At 34.8% G+C, this 20,805-nt stretch overlaps 1 protein-coding gene across 1 annotated transcript in view; it reads left to right on the forward strand.

Annotated features, from left to right (window-relative positions):
- Window positions 1-20,805, forward strand: part of DCC (DCC netrin 1 receptor) — a 1,173,736-nt gene that overhangs the window by 949,977 nt on the left and 202,954 nt on the right. Inside the window, exons 17-18 of the mRNA XM_059893793.1 lie at window positions 2,405-2,546; window positions 13,874-13,984. Coding sequence (XP_059749776.1) covers window positions 2,405-2,546; window positions 13,874-13,984 — 253 coding nt within the window. The remainder of the gene's footprint in view (window positions 1-2,404; window positions 2,547-13,873; window positions 13,985-20,805) is intronic.

The raw sequence follows: 20,805 nt of genomic DNA on the forward strand, positions 1-20,805 counted from the left end.
TGTCTTCCTCCACTGTCTTCACATGGTCTTCCTCAGTGTGTGTCTGTTCTAATCTCCTTTTCTTATAATGATACCAGTCATATTGGATTAGCGCCCACACTAATGACCTCATCTAACCTTCATTGCCTATTTTAAAGCCCTCAATCACATTCTGAAGTACTGGGAATTAGGATATCAATATATGAATTTGGGGTTTTGGAGGGCAGGGGCCAAAATTCAGCCCATAGCAATGTGTTTTGACAATTGTATCCACCCATGTAACAGACATGAACTAAGATGCAGTCTTATTACCCCAAAAAGTCTCTTTATATCCATATCCAATCAATCCTCCAGTGAAGTTGCCATAGGCAACTACTTTTCTGATTTGTATTACTGTAGATTAGTTTTATCTATTCTTGAATTTCTCATATCAATGGAATTATGCAGTATGTACTTTTTCGAGTCTGGTGTCTTATCAAATCCAATCTTATATCATATTGCTATTTTCCTCACTATCTTCTGAGAATTCCATATTTCTCTTTCTGATTTGGATCTCTGTTGGATTTCAAATCTTTTTCTTTCTTAGTTTGCACTCTCATTTTCCTGGAGCATACCATCATTAACCTCCTGATAAAGGGTACACAGATGGATATCTTTGAGGCCACTCATATCTGAAATATCCCTATACTTATACTTATGCAAGTGTATGTTCTTACGCTTGTGTTATAGTTTCCTCATACATCATAATTTATTTGGCTTGACATGGAATTCTAGGTTTAAATGTTTTCAAACATTAAATGTTTATGAGAAATCTGATGCTATTCTTATTCCTGATTATGTTTTATGTACCCTTTTTCTTCTTCTTTTTTTTTTTTTTCTTCATTCTGGAAGCTTTTGGATCTTCCCTCCCCCATGAGGCTCTAGTGTTTCACATAATATGCTTTAATGTGGTTCTTTTCATTTATTATGTTAGATATTCCATAATCCCTTTCAGAATGGGCTCTCAAGTCTTCCAGTTCTGCAAAGTTTTTATTGGGGAGGAGGATTTTTTTGTTTTTTGTTTTGGTTTGTTTTGTTTTTTCTAATTTACTCCCTTTTATTTTTCCTGTTCCTTCATTCTCTCATCTTACTATTTGGGTGTCAGAAATTATGGACTAAACCTCTGATTTCTTATCTTTTCTCTCCAATTTCCTTTGATTATCTTTTTTCCCCAGTGAATTTTAGAAGGTGTCTATTAATTTATCTTCTAATCTATCTATTGAATATTTAATTTGTGCAACCAAATTATAAATGTCATAAGCTTTTTAAAAATCTTTTCTTTTTCTTGTATTTTATCCTATTTATGGATGCAGTATCTTCTCTTTGATTATTAGGGTATTAATGACAGTTCTTTGGATCCTTTTTCCTTACACTAATGCTGTTTCCTTCAAGTGCCGTTATGCTCTTATGTGTTTTTCTCTCTGTATGTTATGCCAAAGGCTTTGTTTTCAATGTCTGATAGTCTTAAATTACCAGTTTACATAAAAATGCAGTACTAAAAAGGTGATTATGAAGTGCAAACTCTAGTGCATGAGTGGAGGTTATAAAGTGGGATCCTCACTGTTGGGGGATTGATCAAGAACCTATCTGTTCTTTTCTCTTATTCTTTTAAATTTTGTCTAGAGAACAATTATCTGATATTCTGGCTGGGAAGTGTACACCTGGTTGCCATTGCTCTGGGTATCAGATGAAGGAAGAAGACTTGAGTGTCTTATGTCATTGACTTAACAACCCTTGCCCTCATCTCTATTCTCTCCTGTGCCTGGTGTCCCTGAATCTGTGGCTTCTGTTTCAATATCCCTGGAGAATGAAGCTTCCAGCTACTCCAAGATCAGGGAGTGTTAAGAGACTGGTTTTGCAGAATGTGGTAGGACTTTCAATCCATCTTCTCTCTCAGAAACATAACTGTCCTGCTTTGTAAGGTATTTAGGAAGTAACAATTTCTAGTCTTCCCTGAATTTGGTCATGCCAATCACCTTGTTTTCATTAGTATCTCTTAAGGGGGTATTTATGTTTCATCTCTCTCCTTTGGCTCAGTCACACTTTTCCTCATTTGCACCTTCAAAAAATTTGTTAACCTCTCTCATCCACTAGAGTCCTATTGTCTATTCCTTATGGGTTTATACCATTTCGAATATTTTACTGTCATTTTAGTGGCATTTACGAAGGAGAGATGATAATGCATGCAATCAACCAAATGAATTGTGTAAATTTGTCAAAATCAGACATACAGTTGTAAGAATGGATTTAATTTGGTTCTAAGGGGTAATCCCTAACACTTCTTGCATCTCTGCCTTATTTGCACTTATGTTTGTGTCATTTCTTTGACCCTATCCTGTTGTCCTTCCTTTCTCCAATCTTTTAATTTACATCTATTATTTTACAGAGTATCAAAGTAAGCTGGCTGCCTCCTCCACCAGGAACACAAAATGGATTTATTACCGGCTATAAAATTCGACACAGAAAGATGACCCGCAGGGGTGAGATGGAAACACTGGAGCCAAACAACCTCTGGTACCTGTTCACAGGTCAGTGTTCACATGGTGTGGTCTTGGAAGGTTTTGATGAATTAAATGCCTCAGCAATAAAATATTTTTTGCTGGTAAGAAACTTACCATTTTTTCCCTGGTAAATGGCATGTACTGGTCTGAACGAGAATAGCCTTTATATTTTTAACTTGATATTCCCTGTAATGCTTTCACTACATATTTTGCTTCTGGATCATCATCTTAATAAACGTATCATTGAATTTTTATCCATATTAGTTTCTTAGTATTACTGGTTCAACAACTTCTGTTGTCAAATAATTTTTAACTGTTTAATAACTTTTAAAAGTCGTATAATCAAATGGTTCCAAGTTTAAGTCATTTTGAGCCCCGTTCCCTCAAACTCCAGGAGTGAGAATGAGGTTGGAAAATGGAGAGGGGGTAGTTTGGGGAATAAAGAGAACAATTACTCTACTTTCCATAAATAAAAAAGTAAATTCACTTACGTAGCAATGTTGGTGGAACTCATAGTGGGTCAAAATTCTCTCTGAAAACTGGACCTAGTTTCCACGTAGTACTTAGATAATTTTTTTTTATTTTATAAGATTAATAATCATATATTTCCTTTAACTATTGGAACCATTAATACATGTCAGTCCAGTTCCTGGAAAACAGAGACTGAGTCAGGCTTTCAAGTTAATGCATTTGGGGTGCAAGCCCAGGAAAGCAAGAGTGAGGGAACAAGGAAAATGAGCCAGGGAGGAAAATGAATCAAATAATGATGACATATTATTGAGCTCGCCCCAAGTTTAGAACAAACCCAGAGCTTGCTTGGCCTTGGTAGGGTATCACTAGAGAAGCTAATTGAACTACTGTGGCCCACAGAGGATGGCTGGATAGGAAGCATGAGCAGTTTCTCTCTTGTCTATCATTGGTCAAAGTAAGCCCACCAACAAGTTGTTAACCGTTTTGTACCTCCTGCCAGCCCCCTGGGAAGCCAGCACTTCTGGTAAATGCACAAACATGGAATTCTCTCCTTGTCCTCAGCACTTTATGTGGTGATGGCTTGGTCTAGGGTAGCAGCAGCACTTGGGGCTGTATAGTACCAAAGAGAGCATGAACTAAGGGTTTGGAAAGCAAAGCATATAGCAGTGGCTCATGGCAAAAATTGGTGGGTCAAGTTGAACGTATGTGTCATGGCACATAAACTGGGTGCATGACAACATGCAAATTAAAAATCATAACTTACAGAAAATGGATAAAGTAAACTATCATCACAGATGAGAATAAAGGAAAGTAACTCCTTATTTATTCCTTTCTCTATATGAGGTACTCAGTAAATTTCCATCTGAAATCATAAAACACACACACAATTTAAGCTACTTGCTCATCCTACAATATGAGACTTGATAGAAACCTGGTTTTTCCCTTTAGGTTTTGCCTCTTATGCCTATAAAATGTTAATGTGATTGTGAGAGTGCTTCCAAAATAGATTACCAAAAATCACATTACTTGTTTTATATCTGGACAAAATCTCCTAGGAAGACATTGTTGAATCTAAGCGGAAGTTATGGCACTCTACCATTCCACTTAAAAAGCTTAAGGAAAGCCAAGATCCTGTCTTTTTCCTGGATAAAATGATGGGAAGAAGGTAAAAATAATTGAAGTGAGGCATATTTGCTCACTGGAATATTTGGTACAACATGTACATAGTTTACTTTAAAATAAATCACCAAAACTGAAAATTCTTGCTTTAAAAATTTTAGTATAATTCCTAAGAGTTAATATTTGAATAGAAGAAGAGGCTCTAAGAATAATTTAATCCAAACCTTGTATTTTAATAGATATTGGCATTTGAAGCCCTGAAACTTTTTTTAATCATTGCTTTTCCTTCTCAAATGAAAAATATTAAAAATATAAAATAAACTTCTTTTTTATAAAATAATTAATTAAAATATGAGCATTCCAAAAGAAAAACTAAGGACTGGATATTCAATTTACAGAACTATAATTAGCCAACAAGCATAATAAAATGTTCAATCTCATTAGCAGAGAAATGCAAATTAAAACAAAAGTGAGTTAGCATTTTCCTTTGATTAAAGTAATAAAGATAAAAATGAATGATGATACACTGTTTTGGAAAGTGTACAAAAGAAACTCATATACTACTTGTGGGACAGAAAGTTTCTAGAATCTTTCTGGAAAGCAATGTGGAGATTTGTGTTATATACAGATGTATGTGTGTGTATGTGTGTGTCTTCATAAATGTATGATTCAAGTTTCCAACTTCTAGGAGTTTGTTCCAATTCGGCAGACATATTTTTTTTGCAAAGTTTTAAACTAAAAACATGTTCATTGCACCATTACTTTAATAGCAAATAACAAGGAAAAAAAAGACCCTAAGTGTCTAACTATAGGCAGTTAACTAGAAAATTCAGACACAATCATATCAAGGGATACTGTATATCTATTGAGAATACTGTAATGTAAACATATTAAATTACATGTTAAATATTTAAAGCATGTTAAGTGAATAACTCAGTTTTAAATCAGTATTAAGCATGAGTCCATATTTATAAACCAAAAAATTCATAAGAAAATATTTAGAATAATATGTTCTAAATATCAAAATATTAATAGTGATTATTGCTTACTTTTGTAACAATGAAATATGCATTTTAACTGCATATGTACAGTGAAAAACAAATAAAATGTCAAGACTCTGATGTTATATTGTAACTTTTGATTACCAAAATTAAAGATTTCCTACCACTGACTTTAACTGTATGCCCATTGAACAGCTAAGAAGGGACTGGTCAAGAAAATAAATGAAGAATGACCTTACTGATATGAATTGTTTACTATATATGGGTTTATTGCCAAATGGAATTTAACACATTCAGCTTAATATAATCAAGCCAAAATTTTGACTCTCTAAATATACAAATTTTAGGATTTTCTTTCGACGAAAAGCAAAATTGTTTAAAAAGATAACTATATACAGCAGCAAGTTTTAGCCTCTTTACTATCAAAGATGCTATATTAGTCCTAGGGGGGTCATAACAAATTACCACAAATGTGGTGGCTTAAAAGAACAGATTTTTTTTTTTTTTTTTTCAGTTCAGGAGAAACCAGAATTCTGAAATTAAGGTGTCTGCAGGATTGTTTTCTTCTGGAGACTCTGAGAGAAAATGTCCCATATTTGTCTTCTAATATCTGATGGTTGCTGGCAGTCCTTGACATTCCTCAGCTTATAGATGCATCTCTCAGATCTCTGCCTCCATCTCTGTATCACTTCCTCTGTGTGTCTCTACATCTGTCTTCTTCTTATAAAGACACCATTCGTTGGGCATAGACTCTATAGTAATCCAGGATGATTCCATCTCAAGGTCCTAAGCTAATTATATCTGTTAAGACCATATTTCCAGGAAAGGCTATATTTGGATGTTCCAAGTATACAGTATTCTACTCACTAGACACCTTTCATTACTTTTCCTCTCAAGGACAATCATTTTGAATTATACCCTCCAATGAAACTTTAGTTATCCAAAAATAAACAATTCAGCCCTATATCTTTATTCCTCTAAAATATATGGGGCAATTGACACTACTAATCAGCATAGGATAACCCATCTTCACTCTGGTTTAATATCATTCCAGTCAAAAGCAAAGAAATAGGATGAATTAATTAGCTTGTTATTGAAATGATGCACAAATACCCCTTCCCATCTTTATAGATTTGTAGGACTCTGGACTCCAAACTTGAAACCTTTATTCAGAATGTTCCTTCTTCATTTCAATTGTTATAAAATGAATTTGAGAATGCAAACATAATCAGAGCAGTTATATTTGTAACTGTACTTGATATGTATTGCAAATAAGTCACACAGCCTTCATTTTTAATTTGAAATAAAGAATTACAAAGGCCCAGAGGATAGCCTCATCCTCTTAAAACATTAAAAACAAGTTTTGCAAAGCCTCTGCCTTCCTCTCCCCAGTTCTGTGTCCTGGCTTTAGTAATGCACATTGCATTCCTAGATGTAGTGGGAATGTCTTTCATGCTACAAAGCATCCAGGAATCAGGAAGTACTACACACTGGTTGATTGGCTGTGGTTTTGACTTGTCCCCAGGGTATATTTAGTAACTTACCCACTTTGTAGTAAGCGGAAGTAATTGATTTTCTAAATGAATCTTCAGCACTTTAAAATGTACAGGATTTGCCCCCATGTTTTCAATACCTGTAAAGTACATGGATATGTTGATTTGGCTGTTAGAAAATTGAAAATGCCAGAATGCTTCCTTTGGATGGTATAAATATTCAGGTGTAGAGACTCAAATATTGTTTTTTACAGTCTTCTATTTGTTTGGCAGTTGTTTTTCGTTGTGTGTGTTTTTTTACTAGGATAATGAGACATCTGCAATAACAAAGTAATTCAGAGTTATAACAAGGATTTTAAATCACTGCTATCAATTTTATTGTGGGAACCCAAATCAACTAAATTTTAAAGTGCTGTTTTTAATTTTTGAGTGCTCTTCAGAGAAGGTTGTTTGGAACTGAATTTAAGAGTTTTCTCATGCTTCATGGCCAATATAAAAATAAATATAGTGGTAAATGTGCATTGGTGTTTTATGGACTAAAAAATTGAAATAATGGCACAGCAATTTTATAACAAGGTTAGCATTAGGGGAATAAAGGGAAATTATATTGTTTGAATAATATATCATTTGTTGACCATAAGTTTTAAGAAACTAGAAAAGAACTGAAGAATTACAGAGTTTGAAGGCACTTATTGTTGGGGATAGAAACAGGCAGAAGACAATCTGCTTTTAACAGTAGAATTTTTTTTACAGCTAAGAAAAGCATTGCTACCTATACCATACTTCTTTTAGAATAAAGTTGTACTTAGAAGCAGCTAGGCACACACACACACGCACACACTGAGATTGAACTATACGTCCCTGACAAACAGAACATGAAACACACAATTCATCTCATCCAAAGCCCTTGTTTTATAGAAGAGGTAACTGAAGTCTGAAGAATGACATTTCTAAGATGTACCATTAGTTAACGGTATAGATTCCAACTAGATCACAGACGTTCTGATTCCTAGTTATGTGCTCCTTGTACTATACAATGTTGTCATCTTTAGCTCACTTTATTGTGAGTGACTCTGGCCGTTGTATCAATCTGTAAAAGAGCATTGATATAAACAATTTTAACATTTATAACAATAATAACAGCAATAGCAACTTTGACAACAGCTCCTATGCTGGAAACAGTATGGAGGTTCCTCAAAAAGTTAAAAATAGAACTGCCAAAAATAAAAAATAAAAATAAAAAAAATAAAAAAATAAAAATAGAACTGCCAATGAACCACCAATACCACTTCTGGGTACATATCCAAAAGAATTGAAATCAAGATCTCAAAGAGATAGCTGCACTCCCACATTCATTGCAACATTATTCGCAATAGCCAAGGTAGAGAAACAACCCAAATTTCCATCAACAGACAAATGGATGAAGAAACTGTGGTATATACATACAACGGAATATTATTCAGCTTTAAAAGAGAAAACAAAATCCTGGCATTTGCAGCAACATGGGTGGACTGGGAGATATTATGCTAAGTGAAATGTCAGTCCCAGAAGGACAGATACATGATTCCGCATATATGAGGTATCTAAAATAGTCAAACTTTTGGAAACCGAGAATAGAATGGTGGTTGCCAGGGGAGAGAGGGAGGGAGAAATAGGGAGTTGTTCAACGGGTATAAAATGACAGTTATACAAGATGAATAAGTTCTAGAGATCTGCTGTACAACAAGTACCTATAATTAACAGTACTGTATCGTGCACCTAAAAACTTGTTTAGAAGTCATCGCATGCCAAGAATTCTTACCATTAAAAAAAAATAATAAAAGCAAGAGGACAAAAGAGTCTTTTTAAGGTGACAGATAGGTTTATTACCTTGATTGTGGTGATGGTATCATAATGTATACATATGTCCAAACTCATTAAAATATATACATTAAATATGTGCAATTTTTGGTATATTAAGTATACCTTGATATAGCTGAAAAAATATCCATGATAAGAAAATAAAACTTTATCTATTTTAAAATTTAATCTTTATAATAATTTTTTATTCATATACACATTTTATTGTTGAGAAATCTTAGGCAAAGAAAGAGGGCTAGTAAGTTTTTCAAGGTCATGCAGCTAATAAGTGGTGCAGCAAAAACTTAAGTCTAATTCTGCCTGAATTGAAAACCTATACTCTTAACTCTTAAACTATAGGTAATATGATGTTGACCATAAGCAATGACTATGTGGTTGTGTGAGTACGTAAAGGGATAGTGAAATAATGCAGGGATGGAAAGAGGTATCTATTGAATAATAAAAATTGAGGATTAACTTTGCAACTAGAGGAACTGAGTAACTTTAGAAGAGATCAAGTCAAAACTTTCCTACCAATTTATTTTTGAAATACTGTTTAATATTTCCATTAGCCCAACTCAGGAAACACATCTCAGATAACAGCTTTGAGAAATACATACACAAAACAGCTTTTGATTACACACTGATTTCCTTCTATCCCATCTCCAATGAATGAATGAATGAATGCATCCATCCATCCATCCATCCATCCATCCATCAATGGAGTGTTTCAAGTGAGAAAATAATCTGCAAATGTTAGTTATCTTTATGTCTATTAAATGCCTAATTTTATAAATTATTTTTGAAAGCAGTTTGTCATTTGATTCTCAAAAGAATACTCTAAGGTAGAAATGCAGGTACTATTACCTAATAACTGTATATGAGAAACTGAGATTAAAAGAGCTCTCAGAACATCTAAAACTTGTCTGGCCAACTACCCCTCACAGCAAAAAAGCAGGAATATTTGAAACCTAGAATTCAGGGTAATGTACTGACTGACTCTGAAAAGCCAAAATTTCTGGTTTTGCTTATCACTGCATCCTTCACTTATCGAGACTAGAAGAGGGTCACAGGTTTAATTCTGTTGCTAAAGGTCTGGTACAGAAGGCACTGAATTTAGAATCAGAAGGCTTGGGTAAAGATATCTTGAAAGTGGAATTTAATTTTCTTTTTAATCCCACTGTGTAAAACTCAGATTTATCTGTAGGTAATACTATAGTAAAGCAGATTCAATGCAATCTAAAGAAGAACTTTTATTAACAAGCAAAACTGTTGGAGTGGATTCCATCCCTTGGTGAATTTCTTTTTTTGTTTTTTTTTTTGGTGAATTTCTTATTCCAAAAGTATCCCTGCTTTATTTACAGGACCACTTAGTTGGATGTACAGCATTAGATGGGCCATTTGACTAGACATTATGATCTCTTTTAATATTGGGATGTTATATATATCTTTAAATGTTTTCTTATACTCAATCTAGAATTTTGGGGTGTTATTAGTGAGATTCCACAGCAACATTCTAGAATAAAATACAAAAATTTTAAAATTTAGGCTAAAATATAATATTTCAAGAAAAGTTAACAGGATTTTCAGGTTGACCTAGGTACTACTCTATATAGAGTATTAAAGCTTCACTACTGATATCATAGAGAGAAAGATATGCAAAGCTACCCTACTGTATATGGTTAGAAGGGATATTCTGATAAGTAGCTTGGGGGGTGCCAGGTGAGGCCTCATAGGGGAAACATGTAATGGATGGTCTTTTAACTGCCTTCTAATTGTTACTTCAAGTTATTATTCAAGCTATTAGTAGGCTTTTGTTTTACTCAAAACTGAATTAATGATACCGACAGAGCCTAAACTCAAAATATGTAAATTGAAATTTGGCAAAATTATAAGAAGAAATTTGCATATCTACTTTATAGTGAGATATTTTAATTAACTTATGTTAAAAATTGATAAATTCCGCATGAGAAACATGACTCGATTTAAAGTCAAATGAATGGGACAGAATATAGGGCATTCAGAAAGATTTCCATTTATAGTCAAAATATTGCATGTAAGAGAATGGTATGTCAGTCAAGGTTTGACCAGAGAAACAGAATCAGTGGAGATATATACTAAGAGATTTATTGCAAGCAGTTGACTTAATTGACTATGATGGCTGGTTGGGCAATTCCGAAATCCACAGGGCAGGCCATCAGGAAAGATAGCTGGAACTCCCGAGCTGAGGCTGCAGTCTGCAGGTGAAATTTCTTCTTCAGGGAAACCTCAGTCCCTTCACCTGACTGAATCCGGCCCACCCAGATTATCTAGGGTAATATCCCTGATGTAAAAGCAACTGAATATGGACTTTAGTCGTATCTACAAAATACTTTCCCAGCAACACTGAGTGTTTGATTGAATAACTGGGGACTTTACCTTAGCTAAGTTGACACATAAAACTGACCATCACAGAAAGTATTTCAAATCAGTCACTGGAGGTGGTACTGACATAATTGTCCATCCATTTCAAAGAAAAATGAAGTTAAATTTCCCCTTACTGTAAAAGAGTATATTCTTTTTTTTTTCCACACACACACACTGTATTTTATTTTTACAAGAGATAAATAGACTGACACCAAGCATTGTACATGGATGACCACAACAAAAGCAACAATCATTGCAGTTACCAAATAGAGTATATTCTTGATGGACTTAAACTATTTGAGGTGAGACCACTTTGAAAGTCATGAGCTGCAATGATTGCAATAATTAGGTAAACATTTCTTCCTAGAGTTCTCTCCCTGTGAGATTTTGTTTTTTGTTTTTTTTTTTTTAAAGATTTAATTTTATTTATTTTTGGCTGTGTTGGGTCTTCATTGCTGCACGCGGGCTTTCTCTAACTGCGGCGAGCAGGGCTGCTCTTCATCGCATTGTACAGGCTTCTTCTTGAGGTGGCTTCTCTTGTTGCAGAGGATGGGCTCTAGGTGCACAGGCTTCAGTAGTTGTGGCACATGGGCTCAGTAGTTGTCGCTCGTGGGCTCTAGAGCGCAGACTCAGTAGTTGTAGCACACAGGCTTAGCTGCTCCGTGGCATGTGGGATCTTCCCGGACCAGGGATCAAACCTGTGTCCGCTGTATTGGCAGGTGGATTCTTAACCACTGCGCCACCAGGGAAGTCCCTCCCTGTGAGTTTTTAATTTCCCAGAAGAGCCTCTGTAATCCCTCTGTCTCAGAAATCAACAACAGCACCTGTGAAGGGTGAAAAATGTTAACAAGTATCAGATCAATGCCATGTTAACTAAGGGACAAGTCAAAGTGAGCACAAGCCTACTTAAGACACCACAAAGGCTTTATGTTCAAAAGTATCCGTTCACCACCTTGCTGATGGTGTTGGATATTGTATTGTAGTCTAATATTTCCTTTGTGCTAAGACTTGCTTTAGTGGATCTTTCAACAGTTGTTCTGTGTTTGTGCCTTCCCTGTGTCAGGCATTGTAGTGGCTCTATGGATATACAATTAAAACACTGATGATAACAAGACAACAGCACCAAAACTATTCTCAGTCCATGCCTTCCAGTCTATTTTATAAAATTAGAAGCCTCTTAAGAGGACAGCATTTTGTGTGGGTGTGTTTATCAAACTGTCTTCTCTAACAGTGCTAGTGTTTCGCCAAAAGCCTACTTTCGGTTTTAAGGTTCATTGGATTCCCTGGCAAAATAACCACTCGTCTCACACAAATAAACAGCTTCAATCAAATCTTTAATAGAAGGTGATTTAACTTAATTTCAATATACAATCATTAGAAGCAATTATATCAATTTCAATATACAATTATTGGAAGGAAAGGAATAAGAATATTAGCAAAATATATAATAGAGCATACATCACTGAATTGGGCCAACACCTACTTCCAGATCCAAGCAGCAGCAGCTGGGAAGTCCTGAGTAACAGCAATCTGGAGCCCCAACTGGGGAAGGGTCCCAGGCAGTGCGGTCACCCCATGGGTGAGACTTCAAGTTGCAGTTCTGGGGGTTCCTGCTTATAATCCCAGGCTGCAAACTCATATCATCAGTATGCATGCAAAAATGCAGCTCTGGATTCACTTTAACAATGCTGTTGTTTTCACCATGGGGTGTCACAGGATTTTTCAGACCCCAGGGGACTGGCTGGGTCCCCAGGGCTCAAGAAATTCCAAGACCCACTCCCTCTCTTACCGTAAACGCCGTTTAATTTGCTAGCAGCAATTGTTAGGTGAGCAACCAGGCGCACAGTCCAGGTAGGGTCACAGGTTGGTCAGAGGCCAACTTCTGCCTCTGAAGCCTGAACAAGACAATTTTACTAGCTTCCCCAACAACTAGTTATTGAAGACAACTGCCCTTCGACATTAACAAGTCCATTCTAACCATCATGTAAAACACCATCTCCTATAAATAGTAAGTTAGAATTCTTCTCAGTACCAAGATTTACTCATCTTCCTATGCAAAAATATACAAGTACATAACTTTGTACTTGATAGAAGCATCATTTCTCTAATAGTTTTATTTATGACTTTTCCTTGGCTCCAAATGTTCATGGCATTTCAAATTAATGGAAAAAACAGAGGTGGTATTTTATTTTTTATCAGTGTTGTTCAACTCACTGAGGTTTAAGAACTTGTCAGTTTAAACTGAGTCCTCAGTGTCTCAAAAAAGTCATATGGTCTTTTGACAAGCATCATGTGTTTTACAATAATTTGTCATGTTAATGAGCAACATTGAGATTCAGTTAAAAGGAAAATTGTTTACATTAAAAATTTACACATATCACACTCATGATATACAGGGCCTCTCTTGTCTACCTATACTCTCTGTGTACTGGAAAATCAGCTCTAAGGTCATCACTGTGTCCTATAATGTATGTCCAAATTATCATAGAGATAGACTTTCTTCATGCTCTAGTATGGAAGCTAATGCAAAACGAAGTATGTCTTGTGATGTTTTCGAGAGAAAAGACCTAGTTTTTCTGCTGAAGTACAGTGGCTTTGGAGTTTTCTTTCTTGGCCCAAAGGGAACATAATCACTGACCTTGAATGAATGATGGAGCATAAATTTTTAGATTGACTCTTCTTGATTTATAGGCAGGCCTCTTCTGAACTGTGAGGAAAAATGATCCTTGCTATTTTTGATTATCTCTTCATTGTTCATATTTTATATTCTGCCTCTGCCCTGAGGCTATTTTCAGGGTTACATTTTTGTAAACTGGAAAAAATAAATGGGGATATATGAAAAATAATTTGATTTCTTGCTGTAATCTTCCAACCCTTTTGGCTAAAGTAATAATTACCACAACAATCACAATGTAAAGCATGTCTACTATTGTTAACATTTTGCTAAAACTTAAAACCCACCAGAAATACTTGTTTTCAGTAAGTTTTTTCTTTTTTTTTTCTTCTGGGGAAAATTCTTTCACAGGACTGGAGAAAGGAAGTCAGTACAGTTTTCAAGTGTCAGCCATGACAGTCAATGGCACTGGACCACCTTCCAACTGGTACACAGCAGAGACTCCGGAGAACGATCTAGATGGTAAGACCTTTCCGCAATCACTGTCACTCTGATTTCTGTCTTCTTCATTACTTCAGCTTCAAAGGATACCTTAAAAAAATTGATAAACTTCAACATTGGGGATATTTATTCTTCTTACATTTTTAGATGCAAAACAAAACCAAAACAAAGCAAAAATGCTGAATGAATACAGAGTCTTCAGCAATGCCATATAAATATAAATCAATTATAGTCTTCATAACAAATTACTTTTTTTCAAAATAATTTGAAATGATCTTTTTTCTATTTATTTTACTTTGAATAATTGACCTTAACCATTTTCTTCACAGGAATGGCTGCAATTTCTGATAAGAATCATAAAACATAATTACTTTACATAGCTTCTCTGGCTCTTTTATGGTGCTTCTGCAAAACAGCGATATGTATTTTTGACATGCTTATGATATGGTCATTAATATGTGACACTTATTTTTTTGTATAAAGGACAATCTGCCTTATTTACTTAATTGATAGTTGTCTGAAATACTTGTGGATGAGATATTGAGATTCATATAAAAGTCACATGTCACTACATTAAATATAACAAAATCTTCAAAATTATCAGTTGAGAAATAAAAAGCATCATGGCTAAATACAAAAATACAATTCAAGAGAAAGGGTTAATGGAAGCAACCAAAAAAAGTGAATAATAAAAATAAACAGAAATATAAATAATATAAATAACAAAGCAAAAATATACCCTAGAGAATTAGAGTTACAAATGAGCAAAGTAGAAATTAATAAAAATGAAAGATACTTGAAAAAAAGGTAAGTTATGATCAGTAAACTTAAAGCTAGGTGATTCAAACTGCAGCCAAGAAAAAAGTAGCTGAAAGAATAAAAACATGTGTATTGAAAATGTGATGATTCAAGATGGCTGCCTATATAACTGGCAATGGAATTCACTTACTTCTTCACTGATAGACCTGAAAATATTCAAGTTACTGGAAGGTGAAAATTCTGTATCTCTTTCTTTTCCTCTCCTTTTCCTCTCTCCCTCTCTTCTCTCCATCACCACTCCTCAAATCTGTCCTCCCTTTCTCTTCCTTAAACTCCTTCTTTTAATTTTCTTCCTCCTTGATCTTTCCCTTCTTCCCTTTCTAAAGAACTCACTACCATACATGATTTTAATATAGTCACAGATTTGGGTTTACAACATGATAATGGTGGCAGTAAAACAATCAACATACACTGTTTCCACAGTAATGATCATCACTGCCATGTGATAGCACATTAATTCAAAGAAAATTTATAGAAAATTTGCTAAACACCAGGCATTGTGCTTAGCTCTAAGGATATAATAATAAATAGGAAGGACATGATTTTTTTTGCCTTGTGGAGCTTAGAAAGACAAACATTCTAAGTGAAGTCATAGGAAATTACCATTGTTATAATACAAACCTGAATATTGGCCATATCCTATGGTTCAACATAGGCTGGATGGCTAAATAGAAAGATAGGAAGATAGATAGATAGGCAGACAGACAGACGTAGAGAAGATTTACATCTAAATGAAACCTGAAGGATGAACAAGAATTAGCTATGCAAAAACATACGTTAGAAATTGAGGAGGAGAAGTAGAGGGCAAGGTAAATGCATGTTTGAAGTCAAGATAGATCATGGTGCTGCTAGGGACCCGAAATAAAGACCATCAAGGCTGAAACACAGAGATGGCATGCAGTTACCTTTGCAAGACAGGCATGTTCTAAATCTGGCAAGACCAAATTAAGGAGTTTGAACTTTGTCCTAAGAATCTCATTAAAGCCATAACCTGCTTTATCCTAAGCAAGTCATGAAATATTTTTTTAAAATACTGACAATTATGTTTGCATTTTGAAGAGACTAGTCTGGCTAAAGCAAAAAAAATGTTTTAGAAGTAGGCAGACATGGGCCAACTCAGTTAGGACAACCCTAAAGTAAACGCTAAAGTAAAATAACTTGGGGCTTAGAAGATGTTATTTAACTTGTCTTAGATAAGGTAAATCGAGAAGTGGAGCTACACAAATTCACACTTTGCAAAACATACACCCTTCATTAATAGGTTAGGGAACTTGAATTCATGTAGTCTTTATTCAACATGTAATTTTTCTTGAAAAATTTTATATACCAGGCATTATTTTAGGTACCAGGGGCAAAGCAATAAACAAAGTCCCTACTCTCAAAGAGTATAAATTTTATTGAGGTAGAGATAAATAGTGATAAATTATCTGAAGAAAATAAAGTGTGGCAGAAGGACTAACAAATGATTAGGCAGTACTCTTTTATATAGGGGGTTGAGAAGATTTCTCAGATTAGGCAAAATATAAGCACAGACTTTGAGAAAGTGAGGGAGACAGCCATGCAAATACGTCAGACAAGAGCCCTTGGTTCAGAAGGAATAGCAAGAAGAGACATCCAGAGATTAAAGCCCAGTTGGTGGTTGAAGTATGACAAGGAGGCCAGGATAACTGGGCCTAAAGTCATGAGGACATGATCTGTCTTATTTAAATAATAAAAGGATGGTTAGGATATGCTGTAGGAATACTTCATTTTTGTATTTTACTTGAGAAATAACTTTTAAAGCTTATATACTTGTGTTTTATACTCTCATCTATCCATGTGGAGTGTATATTGTTATCCTTACTTTTAAAGAACAGTAACTTAAGCTAAGAAAATTAAACCAATTTGATTTAGTCACTCAGCTGGTAACTGTGGAGCTGACACTTAAGACTGGGTTGGGTGAGTCAATGCCCAGTACAGGTTATCAAAGCAAAGTCCCCACGAATCCTCTAGAACTGACCCAATGACAATAAAAACGCAGTGATTCAAGGCAAAAGATTCTAAGAAATGAGATCATATCATTTACCCAAACTTAAGGGACTATATCTCTTACCGGAAGGAGTGAAAATAAATGGAGTGGAGGTGCTGAAGGTCCTATAAAATATCCAGGATGAATGGGATGCTCCACTTGACTTACATGTTCTTTCTCCTCACTCTGAATGACTCACATTGTAAGTAGAACCAAAATGTAAAATCACAGCTCCTGGGATGGCACAAAACTTCCACTTAACTGCATTCTTTTCATATCTATGTGATCTAAGTAGAATCCATTTCATACTTCTATTCTAATCAAGAACCTCTATGCCGAGCTCATGAATAGTGTCTTAATAAATGCTGTTTCACTGGATGTTTGAACTATACCATGTTTTTAGCTTAATAATATCTCTCTTCTGCATGAAGCATCCCTCCTGACTTTTTTCCTTATTTGAGTATTGATTAAGCAGTTATGATGTGCCAAGTTAACAGGGAGTAGAAATGTGAAAAACGAACAGCTCTCTTGAGGCACTAACAGATAATGGCTGCACTGATTGAATAGGCATCATGAAAACAAATAGTACTTAAACTAGAAACTTCAGGGAAAGGGGACTTATGGCTAGGATTACAGGGAAGGGTGTGTAGGACAGCATAGTAGACATTCTTCAAAGTGAATACCTTAAGAAAAATCATTTCTACCACTATTAGTTCAGAATTCATCCTTCCTCATCTAAATGGTACTCCTTTAGCAGCTGGTTAACACATTTCAAATACTGCCTCTTCTCTCATTCTTCCACTTCTTCATTTGGATTATAATTGTTTACACAGTTCTTGTCTTTGATCATAAGATGCACATTAGCAATCTGGCAAAAAGTAAATGAAAAATTAATAGAAGAAACCTAGTACAGATCATACTTCTTGCATATAATGGTGTTATAGTTTATGATTTAAGATAGTATACCTTTAAAACATAATGGAAACTAATAGCCATTTCAGGGTATTTAACTATAGGAGTGTGGGACAGATGTGTTTCACTTGCTTTGTAAAACACTGATTTTACTCACTGTACTAAATTAATAGGACCAGACATATTTGATCCTAAGGCTTTCTCAATTTCTAGACCCATGATCTCTTTTCACTGAGCAACTCCCTGAAACTGATTTCAATTCCTCTCCCTTCCTCCTGTTTTTTTTTCTTTTGACTACATCATTCAAATAGTAGAAAGTATAACCCTTGATACGAATTAATATTCGGATGAATGGACAAGCTCAGAAGTGGTCACTAGTAGCGCCAAGAGAATACTCAGCCTAATGGCTTGCTCTCTTTCTATATGGAAATATAGAAATAATATAGAATATAGAATCTATATAGAATCTATAGAATAAATATATACATATATTTAAGCTATGGAAGCTTTCTTTAAATATTCATATCATTTTAACTTATTCAAGTAAATGTTTAAATTATAAAATGAGATTTATATGACTTCTACCAGAGCTTTCATGGCTAAGCATTCCAAAGTCAGATTTCCATATAGAATGGCTTTGATTTCCTTTAAGTTTTTGGATAAGGAGGAAGCAATCCTTTTGAAAACCACTTGAAATGGGAGGCATTCTTTGCTGTAGCCAGAGAAATCTACATTGGAAGGGAACCCCAGTGTTGGCCCTTCTAGGTGCATCGTGTTGCATAACTTTCTCCCTTTGCCTTTAAGACACCTTGTGAACTCAGAAGGTGTGATCTACTCATTAGGGTGGTAACTTTGAGCCTTGCAAGTCAGCTAAACAGAAGCAGCGGTTTGTACAGATAGCTGAAAGCAATGAAAGCAATTCCCTCTCCTTCTGTGACTTCTGTAGTTTCTCTTGTCTTCTCTGTTTGACTTAAGCAGTGTGAAGCTCTACAGTAACTTGGAGAAATACTCCAATTCCTTATGGATTACCCTTTTAATTAGGATGTTTTGTTAAAGTAATTATAGAGGCAAACCTCACTGTTTGTTCAGGGTTCCCTGAAAGCATGTTTGCTATTACTAACAGCTGGGAAGTTTTAAAATATTTATTTTGTGCCTCAAAATTTCAGCTTAAAAAACCAAAATCATTAGAATTCCCCAAAGTTCTTATGTAAGTGTCTTGCATAAGGATATGAAGGAATTTATGATGAAGTTCGGCAAGGCATCCTCCAGGAAATTGAGGTTGGACATCCATTTGTGCTGCTTTAAAAAAAAAAAAAATCAAAGTGAACGGGTAGAAATTGTTATACAAATCAATAATGATATAATTTAAAATTAAACCTCTACCCTAAAATGGAGGAGCTTGGCTAGCAAAAATCAGCAATGCAGAGACTCCTGAAAATACAAGAGTGATGTAAGCAAAAACTGTGAATCTAAGAACAGGTTCTAATTTCCTGACCCCCGGAAATAGATAATTAGCCCTATTAGCCTGTTCGATAATGGTAAAGTGGAATTACTGCAAATTCATTTCATTTGAGAAGTGAACCACAAAAAAACTTCTGCCTTTTGGAATCTGCATGATATGTGATACTCGCTGGGCATATGGCTTTGAGAAGGAACACATTAAAGTTTATTTTAAGAATAATGGTAAAATCTAAGATGATGACTCCACTCAGAAAGAAGAAACATTGCATATTAAAAATGTCATATTGATTAAAAAAATAGACTCTGACAAGTGGGAAATCTCTAGGCAGAAGAAGGAGAAATGAGAAAAATAAGTTTTTGACTAACTGAAAGAAATTGAAGAATAGAAAAAGAAAGGAAGAAGGAGAGAAGGAAGGAAGGAAGGAGAAAAGAATACATGGAAGAGTTGTGGTAGGCTGAATAATGGCCCCCCAAAATGTCCACGTCCTAATCCCTGGGATCTGTGAGTGAGAGACTATGCAGATGTGATTAAATTAAGGTTTGTGAGATAGGCGATTATCCTGGATTATCTAGGTGGATCCAGTGTATTCAAAAGTGTTCTTAGAAGAGGGAGGTAGGAAGCTCAGAATGACAGGAGGTGTGACAGCAGAAGCAGGTTGGAGTGACGTGGGGCATTAGCCAAGGAAGTTGGAAAAAAACAAGAAAACACATGGTCCCTTAGAGCTTCAAGAAAGAGTTAGGCACTGCTGATACCTTGATTTTAGCTCACTGAAACATATATTGGAGTTCTGACCTCCAGAAATGTAACATAATAAATTTATGCTGTTTTAAGCCACTAAGCTTGTGGTAATTTAATACACCAAGTATAGTAGCAATAGGAAACTAATACAACTGCCAGAAGAAAAAAAAAATTTTGGTTGTGTCATTTCAATCATTGACAAAGATGAAGTATAATTGTACCAAAAAAATTTGTATAAAATAAGATAAACCAGTTTGTGTTTTCTTTTGGTTTCATATTAACATCATTTGAGGCCAAAAGGTATGAGAAAAATGAGCAGTAAACTTGAAATAGAAAGTAGGACAAGAAAAGGGAAAAATAATATTACGGAAATGAGAGGCTCAAAAATCTGGAACTCCACAGAGTCTGAACATTTAGCAAAAGTTTTATTTGAGCAAGAATCAGAGATAAACAGCATGTTCTACGATGACAGACTTACCTAATAGATATCTAAAAGCATAAGCTAAAGCCCTAAATTGTCTATGATTTGATGGAAGATAAACACCCTGTCAAATTGTATATCCAGTCAAGATTTGCTTTTGTAAAAACATTTAAAAATATGTATTTTCTAAATCTCTAGAGAAATAAAAATAAATAAAACTTTACATATCAAAATAAAGAAAAGTAATTAGAAAGGAAAAAATCAAAAATACTTCTAGATGAGAGAAATTCTAAAATTGAACAAAAATGAATTTACCTCTTTTTTTAAAAGAAAGACTTTTAGGTTTGTTAAAAACAAAGTTAAATTGTATACTTTTAAGACAAAGGAAAAATATTAAACATGAAAATTGGGCAAAGAATTATCAGGCTAACAAATTGACAGGATTCCAGGGAGGTGATAAAAATACATGCATACATATATTC

The sequence above is a fragment of the Balaenoptera ricei genome, chromosome 14 (assembly GCF_028023285.1).
Source record: "Balaenoptera ricei isolate mBalRic1 chromosome 14, mBalRic1.hap2, whole genome shotgun sequence".
Classification (NCBI taxonomy): domain Eukaryota; kingdom Metazoa; phylum Chordata; class Mammalia; order Artiodactyla; family Balaenopteridae; genus Balaenoptera; species Balaenoptera ricei.